This window comes from Stigmatopora argus, chromosome 20 (assembly GCF_051989625.1).
Source record: "Stigmatopora argus isolate UIUO_Sarg chromosome 20, RoL_Sarg_1.0, whole genome shotgun sequence".
NCBI lineage: Eukaryota > Metazoa > Chordata > Actinopteri > Syngnathiformes > Syngnathidae > Stigmatopora > Stigmatopora argus.
This window is the reverse complement of record NC_135406.1, coordinates 3,662,783-3,673,960: the sequence shown is the minus strand read 5'-3', so window position 1 is coordinate 3,673,960 and position 11,178 is coordinate 3,662,783. Positions and strand designations below refer to the sequence as shown.

The window sequence follows — 11,178 nt, the reverse complement described above, 5'->3', positions numbered from 1 at the left end:
GCCGCCCCAAATCACTAATGCATCATGCCTTGATTAATTGGACAGGGAAGGCTGGTGGATCCTCTTGTGGAACTGCGCTGATATTAAAAAAAACAAACTCCCTCACAACGGCAAAAAAAAATCTCATCTGAGCTTCTTAACTCTTGGTCTGATCATACCACGCTCCATCTGCAGGCTCACTCTCAATTAGCGCTGTTGCTAGGGGAGATAAATGCATTTGCTACAGCTGCATCACCGTCCAAATTTCCCCAGAGGGTTCAGTTCTCAACGAGCCGACGCTTCGGAGAACTTTGACAATGAAAATGGATCCAAAATGGACTCCAGACCTTGATTTTTCAATCCCCTTAACTGGAGCCCTTGACTCAGATTACAGTGCTACCGTGACCGGACGTTTCGTCGAAAGACGTTTGGTCCCCGGACGTTTGGTCCCCGGACGTTTGGTCGACCGGACGTTTGGTCCCCGGACGTTTGGTCCCCGGACGTTTGGTAGAACGGACGTTTGGTAGAACGGACGTTTGGTCGAACGGACGTTTGGTAGAACGGACGTTTGGTAGAACGGACGTTTGGTCGCAGGGTTTGCTCGCTGTCAAATAATGACAGAGAGTTTACTGTTGATATTTTGATATTAGATATTTAGTTATTAAACTCACTCTCTCTCATGATTATAATTTTGAAAGCTGGTTTCAACAGTAACAACCCGGCGACGTATTGATTGTGGGTAATGAAGTTTTATTCCGAGAAAGGGTGCCGTTGGCTATCGGTGTTGTGTGCACGAGTATACTTCATTACCCAGAAAGCCCTCTTTTTGCCCGCGCATGCGCGTTGTGCGTTTCCTGATCGAAATGCGTCTGAATAAATCGTTCAGTCCTCGTAGATATAGTAGTTATACACGAAAGAGATGCGGCAAAAAAGACAGTGCGCTACAATGATAAACAGCCTCCCATGTCATGGCCACCTGGCTTGGTTGCATCTCGAAACTTTAATTGTATCACGAGCGAATTATTCGATCGAAATTTTCGTCGTACCTTGAGCATGTTGTATCACGAGGTACCACTGTATTTCTAAATAGTTCCAAAAAAACTTTGACGTTGACGATCAATGGCAGACGTTGATGAAGCCATCCATCTTTGGCACAACGAAGCAAGAACGTGTGGCAATCGGGAGCCAAAACGCTCCACGTCATGGCGTCCGGATGCAGAGACGGCTTTAAAGGATTGCCCACCGTTTGTCCCTTCAGCAAAAGATAGCTAATCAAATCAAGTGGCTGGAATCTGCCGGCTCTTCATTTCCAGGGGGTGCGCATAAACAATGCAGATTGAATTACCAGCAGTTTTTCCAAGCCGTGCAGCGGATCAATTAGAAGCAAAGGTTTGGGGACGGACAATTGGCTCGAAAGTGACCCACGTGAGGAGAAATGGGACCTCCATTTCTATTCGGCATTTAACTAGCATGATAAATGTAGCTAATAATCTCACTTTGTCAACAAATTAATTGGCTTGACCACAAACTATTATTCGAACGGTGCGTTTGGGTTCGGCATTGTCTGAACGCAGTGGCGAGCCGTCAGGGCCTTCAAGGCCTTCTCTGCTGGCCTAAGAAATATCTGAATCATATATTATATTTTGTCCATCAATACTTATTAAATAATTCCAAATTGTCTGTTAGCTTCCTTTCCCCCTGGTTGCACTGTTTCCAGATATGTGTTTTCACATTGAAGCATTTAACCAATCACATTTCAGCCATTATTTGTTGCCAGGGTCAGAAATCTGCCCCAAGGCCTTCACTATCAGTTCTGCAGGCTCTGCTGCTTTAAACAAGCGTCAATAAGACTGTTGCTTTAACCAATCAGAATTCGATTTGGTGACACAAATGCCTTCTCGCAGGCGTAGGGATACGTCATTGCCTTGTCGCAGGCGGAGGGATACGTCATCGCTTTCACCAACTATATATATGGACGTATCGACCTTCATCGCTGTCGTTTTCCCGGGAAAATCACCCCCTGGCCGGATTGTAATGTCTGAAAAGCTCCAGTATTTGTATTTAATCATGAAATGCTGCTAGGAAGTGGATTTTACCCCATTTTTGTGCATTGATTTATTGATTATTTTTTATGTGTCGCAGCTGTAGCTGCAGTCGAGGTTTTATAGCCATAAAATAGTTTTTGAGGGTTGGATTGATTCGTTGAAGGCGCTACGAGAAAATGCCCGGACCGCCACTGACATAAAGAGACGGAATATCTGTAAATATGACACAAAATGGCGTCAATGGCAGCCAGTGACTTAATAACATGACTGAATCTGACAACAAATACATGAGATAATGTCTATGCTTTCACGCAGATGTTGGAATTTCCCAGAATTGAACCCTATCGAGTATGATCTTGTGTAAAAGCATGAAATGGGCGTGGCATTTGGCGCTGTGGACCAATGGGAGATGTTCATAATCAGCACAGCAGTTTGCATGCTCTCTCTCTCACACACACCCTCTCTCATACTCTCTCTCCTCCCTCTCTCGCTCTCTCCGCGTTGCGTTCAAGGCAACTGCAAGCGGAGTAAATCAGACCTCGCAAGCCGGAGCGGTGAAACCGTAAACCCGTCAACGTCGTCGCTGTATTTTTGGCCGCTGACAGGAGCGACTGCGACCCCCGGCTCTCTCTCTCTTTCTCTCTCTCTTTCTCTCTCTCTCTTTGCTTTCCTCCCCCCCCGAACCCGATCCCGATCCCGATCCGTCAAGAGAGAGTTATCCGGCGAGAGCGACGCCTTTTCCGCCTACTTTCTCTGCTCGAGCTCAATATTCTCTCACCCTGGAAATGTCCGAAAACAAGCCGAATGACGAGCCCAAGTTATCGACGACGGACCGGGTGGTGAAATGTAAGTAGATCGGCTTTACAGATTTGTTTTTCTGGATTTTTTTTGGACACCCATCCACCCCCGAATTCGCAGTCCGATCGCAGAAGGGTGTTAGCCGATCGCTGACAGCGGATCCGTACGAGGAAGTAAGCCTGACTCCTCTAGGGTAGACCCGAATGAGCTTCATATAAGGCACAATATACCCCCCCGCCCCCCATCCCTCGCCCCCCAACATCCACCATTGCATCCCGTGCGCACGTATGACACATTATGCACAAACGTTGCATTGAATGAGGGCGTGTAAACAGCAAAATTTGCATGTATATCATAAAAAAAATATTTTTTTTCAAATCAGGGATTATTTTAAACCCCCACTGTTACTTGCAAAAAACATGTTAAGAGGGGAGGGGGCATCCCCCCCCCCCCACTATTCCTGTCGACTGGTTTACTCTTGCCTTGTGCGTCTGACATTCCACTTTTGCAATCCCTCAAAATCGCATGCGAGTTTTCCTCTCAAAACCCCCTCAAATCCGCCCATTTTTTTCCCACAGTTATTTTTTTTATTTCATAAATCTTGCACACCTTGTTGATACACGCTCTAAGTAAGCTAAGATACATTTAAGTCATTTGGAGTTCTATTAAACTGCATTTTTGTGCAATTTAGAGCATATTTTTCTCTGTCCCCGCCCCCTAAAAAACCCACAAAACATGCACTCGATGGGGAACCTGTTGGTTGCCGTGGCAATCGCCAAGCGCTTATTCGTGTCGTATTGTTTGCAATGTACCCATGATGCACCTTTCCAAAAACTTGGACGACCCTGTGATCGATCCAGCATCCGAATAAAGTCAGAAAGACAGATTGCATGATGGGTATTAATTCTTGAGACACTGATTGAAAATATTGTCCCCGAACACAAACGCTGGGGCAACAAATGTAGACATGCAGGATTATAATTCCTGCTGTTTATTGGTCATTTCTTAATTATTCCTTCTTGGGGACACAAAAATGAGCATTTTTTTTAGCATCCAAAGAATTTTACCGTGGGAAATTTGTGAAAATGTCAATCTGGCTTGCTGACTGAGCAATATTAAGTCAGATTTAAACGTAAAACTCTAATTCAATACAAACTGACTGCAGACGAGGCATCTCGGGATGATCAAAGAACCTTTGAATTCTTGTTTTAAAATGCAAAAGCGGCCAAAATTCTTCCATCGCCGCGTGTTAAAAGACAGATGCATCATGTCTCCGTCGATTTTTTTTTTCCGCTCTTGAATTTTTCAAAAGATCGCCCCAGACTGCCTCTCACAACTTGAAGTCTAATTAAAAATAGATATGACAAGTATGGCTTTTGAAGACATTGAACAATTCTTTCAGGACGCTTTAGTCCAAAGTGTAATAAATCCTTCTTCTTATCAAATGTATAAGCAATATCAGTGAAGCTCCGGCACCACCAGTGTGTGTTTTGACAACACAACGGCTTTGTGTGGTGTGTACAAAGCAGCTTTACAAATGTCCTCCAGGCTAAAAAAGTGTGAAGTCACTTGTTTGTCCAGTGCCAGTTTCAAGCTTCAGGTCCAACTACTTATCCAATTATTATTATTATTATTTTTGGTCCACTGGCACAAGCTCGCGACTAAAAATCTAACGAGGCACTTTTTGCATCATCTGTTAGCTGCTTGGACAAGAGTTTCTGACCTATTTGTCCAGGGTCTCGATCTAGCAGTGGTGTGCCGTCAGGGCCTTCAAAGCCTTCTCTGCTGGCCTAAGAAATATCTGAATCATATATTATATTTTGTCCATCAATACTTATGAAATAATTCCAAATTGTCTGTTAGCTTCCTTTCATTGCTTTCCCCCCTGGTTGCACTGCTTCCAGATGTGTGTTTTCATATTGAAGCATTTAACTAATCACATTTCAGCCATTATTTGTTGCCAGGGTCAGAAATCTGCCTCAAGGCCTTCACTATCAGTTCTGCAAGCTCTGCTGCATTAAACAAGCGTTGATAAGACTGTTGCTTTACCAATCAGAATTCGATTTGGTGACACCAAGGCCTTCTCGCAGGCGTAGGGATACGTCATCGCTTTCACCAACTATGATTGGCTAGTGATTAGCCAGAGCTACCAAACTCTATCTGGAGCGAGCTGCACAAGCAAATATATTGTTGTGTTGAGTTAATAGCAGTTTTGTCAACCCGCAATGGCTGAAGGAGGAGAAGAAATGGATTTGTTTGCAGATTTACTGTCAAAGCCATTTTCAAGATGGACTTTTCAAGAAAAAAAGATGGACATCATTAAGAAAGGTCGGACACCTCCAAAGCAAGCAAACCTGTCACAACCGGGAACGAACATTTTCAGCACTAAATCGAATAAAAACGAATGCCAGAAATACGACAGGACAGGCTCGACTTTTACCATTAGCTTCGATGCCGATAGAAAAGAAGGAGGAAAGAAAGGAGGATGGATATTGTGTACAGTTAAAAAGGATTTTGGGTGAGTAAAATATGGCTATATTCCTAAATAATATTTCAATTGTATGAGGTTATTATTGATGATTTTTTATGTGTCACAGCTGTAGCTGCAGTAGAGGTTTTATAGCCATAAAATAGTTTTGGAGGGTTGGATTGATTCCGATAACTGAAGGCGCTGCTAGAAAATGCACGGACCGCCACTGCGATCTAGGGTGTCCATATGTCCGGTTTTCTGCAGGATAGTCCTTGATTTAAAAGCCTTGACGTTTATGTATCCGGTTTTTGGATTTGCACCTGAATGCGACACCCTCCTGGTGTATTCACGAGTGCTTGCTGCATTTGGGCCACCTCCAGGTGGTAAGAATTGCTAAACCCTAAAGAAAGTGCTTTATTTCAGTCGTTGTTTGATAGCATGCTAACGCCAACCGTGGACTTTTCTGTTGTAACACTTCTAAATAATTTATATCTAAACACTAAATGCCACAAAGTGCCCTTGTTTTTGGTGCAGGCGTATCTCAGGTCAGGAATTTTACCTAGCGTAAAGTTGGAGTGTTCAGGTCCCACGCTCCGTCCGGGTGATGGTGTTTTTCTGTGAAGGCGCCAGACTTCCCAGGCCCCGGCGGGGCGGCGGGTTCCTCGTCAACCGTGAGTGGAGATGGATCGCATGCGACAATTTGACTTTTGCCGAGAGGCCACCTGGCGCGTGCGCGGTCACGCGTGTGCGCAAGTGTAAACCAGCAGCCAGCTGGAGTCATTTTTAGCCCAGAACGTGAACAAGAGCCACTTATTTGATCCTAATCATCCAGTGGCGGTCCGTGCATTTTCTCGTAGCGCCTTCAACGGGTAAAATCCACTTCCTAGCAGCATTTAATGATCTTGAAAATGACTTTAAATCAACACATCAATATATTTGCTTGTGCAGCTCGCTACAGATACAGTTTGGTAGCTCTGGCTAATCACTAGCCAATCATAGTTGGTGAAAGCGATGACGTATCCCTACGCCTGCGACAAGGCATTGTGGTGTTGCCAACTCGAAATCTTATTGGTTAAAGCAACAGTCTTATTGACGCTTGTTTAATGCAGCAGAGCCTGCAGAACTGATTGTGAAGGCCGTGAGGCAGATTTCTGACCCTGGCAACAAATAATGGCTGAAATGGGATTGGTTAAATGCTTGAATATGAAAACACACATCTGGAAGCAGTGCAACCAGGGGGAAAGGAATGAAGGGAAGCTAACAGACAATTTGGAATTATTTCATAAGTATTGATGGACAAAAAATAATATATGATTCAGATATTTTTAGGCCAGCAAAGAAGGCCTTGAAGGCCCTGATGGCCCGCCACTGTAATCATCAGAGTATGCCTCGACTTGGGTCTGGATTGGCTCTTTTTTTGCTTAAAAGATATTTCAAAAGTTTATTTATAGTTGGAATTGGATGACAGTAGGATTCTATTATTATATAGACATCAAACCTGTAGAAAATAGCGCTCCTAAAATCACCTTTTTGGGAACCAAACATGACTGACTGATACAAATATCTTTTCATTTACTGACACCTGTAATATCTTAAAAAGATGCCATATTTATTACCGTATTTTCTCGCATATAAGCTGCCCCCACATATAAGACGCACCCTTAAAATGGCCTTAAAATTGTTGATTTTTACAATTTCTTGCATATAAGATGCCGCCTGATTCACAAATTTCACCTTCATATTCATGGTTAGTTAATAGGGAGTACAAATGTGTTACTTTGAAAGTAAAATCTTAAGAAAAATCATCACACGTGGTATTTCTGAGATACGCTATCAATCAAAAGCACATAATTAGGGTCAATATCATAAAGAAATTAGTAATTCATCCAGTAATGTTGCTTTCTTACTGCAAAACTGAAAATAACCACAAATAATAAATGTTAATTTGCCGACATCTACTGGTGATAAGTAGTTGTAAGTGTTGAGCTCATATAAGCCGCACCCTTGATTCAATCATCTTTTTTTTTCATTTACAAATGCGGCTTATATGCGAGAAAATACGGTAAAGATTTTCGAGTACAGTAGAATCATATATTTGGATGTTAGTGACATTAGCTTCTAGAAACATGCTAGGAATTCATAGCCTAGTTGTTTTGGACATGTACTTACGTATCCCTGTGAAATATTATTAAAGTAACAGCATGGAATGGTTGATTGAAGTCATGAATTTGGAAATAAAGGAGTAGGAAATGCTTAATTTGATGCAAAAACTGAATGACTCTCAAAGGCGGATCAGTCCTTTCAACAGACGTTGATTCCAATGTGGATCCTGCTCTTCCCGTTTTCACGGTTTGTGGAGGTGGATCCTCCTCCAACCTTCACCACTCATTAGATTAAGGAGGAATTAGTCTCTGTTGTGGAATTAGGGCACGGCAAAGCGATGGATTTGCTCAGATTAAGCTCCATATAGGGGGATAAAGGCGGCTCTGCCCAGAGTTTGTAATCTGACTCTGTGCATTACTCCTGCTAATTCACGCTAACAAATGGATGTGAAGGAGCAGCAACTTAACGAAGGACAACATTTAATGTGCACCATTTTGCCTGATTTTAATACAGAAAAAGTCTATCGCCACAAGACCTTTTTGTGGGTCACCCCAAAAAACATTTGGAAAGGATGCATATGAAGTAGTTTGGCTAGGCTAATTGTAGCAAAGTTAGCCTTTCCCAGTCAACTTCCAGCTAGCAGGTTCTTGTACACGCAGCAATATTGCCCAGCCCCGTATTATCTCCACTCAGGGAATGGCCTGACGCCGATACGTCGTGTTAGTCATTAGAATCACGGGGGTGCTGGAAGTCTTCCCAGATATCTTTTTGACGACTCACCAGCTCGTCCTATGATATAAATTAACATTGCTGTCCCGCAGCGTACGTAGATTAGCCTCCATCGGTGCATAACACATTTCCTATAATGGAATTGGGTCAGTATGTCAGACTTCAGGCTTTTTATTTTCCCGCCCGAACTGAAGCCAAATAGAAAACCGACAGCATTTCAGCGTATTCATTTCACATTTTAATCAAACACATGCCACACCTTGATGCTTTATGTAAGAAGGCCCGCACTTGTTATCATGTTGAGAAAACATACTTTCGTTTAATTCCAGCTAGGCAAGCCCCTACATGCTTTTTTTTTGGCACTCAATCCTACGAACTCACATCGTAGGCCGACTGTCGAAATACGTCGTCGCTTTCAGGGTGTTAAATGACGTGAACGGACGATTCGCCGACGGACAGTTCGCCGAACGGACGTTTCGCCGAAACGGGTTTCGCGCTCTCGCCCCGCCCCCGGATCGTGTGTGTACATGTTTTTCAACCTTGGCCCGCGTTACAGACAACATTCATTTAGGAATAACAAAGGCATGTATTGCCTCCCACTGGACATATTTCTAAATACAAGTAGTGCTACAATGTGCTGCCAATTGTTTATATTTTATATTTTATCCTTGCTTTTAAAGTAGTAGCCATTTGGAGATCACGCAGAACAGTACGTGACAGAAGAAATAGAGAAAATAAAGTAGTAGTAACAGTAAGTACTACTGTAATGAAATTGTAAATCCAGAAATCCTACTCCAGAAAAGTTACACCAGCATAGAAAACGTTGAGATTAATCTTTGAATTAAGGTTCTCAGCAAATCATTTTGAATATATATTTCCTAAAATAATTGGAAATGATTTAAAATTTAAAAAATAGAAAAAATTGGCAGCACATTGTAGTACATACTTGTATTTAGAAGTATGTCCAGCTGGGGGCAGTACATGCCCTTGTTATTCCTAAATGAATGTTATCTGTAACGGGCCGTATATGGCCCGCGGGCCGAGGTTGAAAAACATGTACACACACGATCCGGGGGCGGGGCGAGCGCGTTTCGGCCAAACGTCCGTCGGCGAAACGTCTTTCGGCGAATCGTCCGAGTACCGTTAAATGAAGCATATCCGCCGTAAAAGTAGCAGTATTCCCATTGGACTCCGCCGCAGGTTCACTTCGGAGTTTGACTCGTTTTGTTTTTAATCTGCTAATGGCATCAAGGGCTTTGATGGAATTTAGACGAGGCTGCCGTTTTCAACGGCCAGGATTTGCTATACTTTTTATATCCGGCGGCCATTAGGCAAATGAGCAAAATGTGGCTAATTGAGAAGAGCCCTAATTACAGATGGGTCTTAGCATTATGTAGGCAGTGTTGTTGTGACCCATTCAACTTCACCAGCTGTTTGAAAGCACAACCCGAGGGAGAAGCTTTGCTATCTTTCAGGTGTCGTTAGCGTAGCGAGCTCATCGTGTGGACTTAAGAGAAACTCCAGCTATACAAATACAGCTGGAGGTGAGTGGCGGCCTCAAGGTTTATTTACATTGCTTGGCATTCGCTTCTTATTCCGCCTGATCCGGGAGCCCTTTTTTTGGGTTGTGTTTTCACTTCTAATGCCTTCAATTTTGAAAAAAAATAGTTTTTTCAATTGTTTGGTTTTTACTAACTTGTTTTTAAAATTAAAAATGAACATAAAAACATTGCACTTGAGTATTAGTCGCAGGCCCAGCCAAACTATAAAAAAAGTTTTGACTTATAGTCCGGAAGATACGGTTGTTCAGATCCATTTAGTGGTTTTTAACGTTTAAATATCAACATGTTCAGATTTAAGTTAAGTATGAATTAAGGTAGAATTTGCATTCAAATTTGCTGGCATGCCAAATATATAAATTACACTGGTCAGTTTTTAAAAATGAATCAGAAACCAAGAGCAAATATTATTAGCAAAATAGGGAACATCAGACAAAATAAGCACCTGTTAATGTAACATATTAACAGTTTTTGGCTAACTATAGCCATAAAAAAATAACATAACAAGGTTGAGTATTAATCGCAAAGTATGAAAAAAGTGTGGCTTACAGTCCAAAAAATGACAGTTTTAATAGCAAAGTATGAAAAAAGTGTGGCTTATAGTCCAAAAAATGACAGTATTAATTGCAAAGTATGAAAAAAGTGTGGTTTATAGTCCAAAAAATGAGTTTTAATCGCAAAGTATGAAAAAAGTGTGACTTATAGTCCAAAAAATGACAGTTTTAATCGCAAAGTATGAAAAAATGTGACTTATAGTCCAAAAAAAAGAGTTTTAATTGCAAAGTATGAAAAAAGTGTGGCTTATAGTCCAAAAAAAAGTTTTAATTGCAAAGTATGAAAAAAGTGTGGCTTATAGTCCAAAAAATGACAGTTTTAATCGCAAAGTATGAAAAAAGTGTGGCTTATAGTCAAAAAAATGACAGTATTAATCGCAAATTATGAAAAAAGTGTGGCTTATAGTCCAAAAAAATGAGTTTTAATTGCAAAGTATGAAAAAAGTGTGGCTTATAGTCCAAAAAATGACAGTATTAATCGTAAAGTATGAAAAAAGTGTGGCTTATAGTCCAAAAAATGACAGTATTAATTGCAAAGTATGAAAAAAGTATGGCTTATAGTCCAAAAAATGACAGTATTAATTGCAAAGTATGAAAAAAGTGTGTCATATAGTAAAAAAAATGACAGTATTAATCGCAAATTATGAAAAAAGTGTGGCTTATAGTCCAAAAAAAATGAGTTTTAATTGCAAAGTATGAAAAAAGTGTGGCTTATAGTCCAAAAAATGACAGTTTTAATAGCAAAGTATGAAAAAAGTGTGGCTTATAGTCCCAAAAATTACAGTATATCTTTTTTTATTCGTTGCTGTATGTTTTTGGAAAATGTTCAAGACTTGTGCACGCGCTGTAATATTAAAAAAAAAACAGCAAAAAAAAAAAAAGGTAGCCATTCCGGCCCACTCGTTCAAAACAAACTTTGCAGAGGCCCAATCACTAGCCGT

The 11,178-nt window shown here is 41.4% G+C and overlaps 1 protein-coding gene across 2 annotated transcripts in view; it reads left to right on the top strand.

Annotated features, from left to right (window-relative positions):
- The first annotated feature begins 2,512 nt into the window (after positions 1–2,512).
- LOC144065720 (protein phosphatase 3 catalytic subunit alpha) overlaps positions 2,513–11,178 on the top strand; it is a 56,280-nt gene continuing 47,614 nt past the window's right edge. For both annotated transcript variants that reach the window (XM_077588741.1, XM_077588740.1), the window contains exon 1: positions 2,513–2,870. In XM_077588741.1, coding sequence (XP_077444867.1) covers positions 2,810–2,870 — 61 coding nt within the window. In that variant the 5' untranslated portion in view covers positions 2,513–2,809. The remainder of the gene's footprint in view (positions 2,871–11,178) is intronic.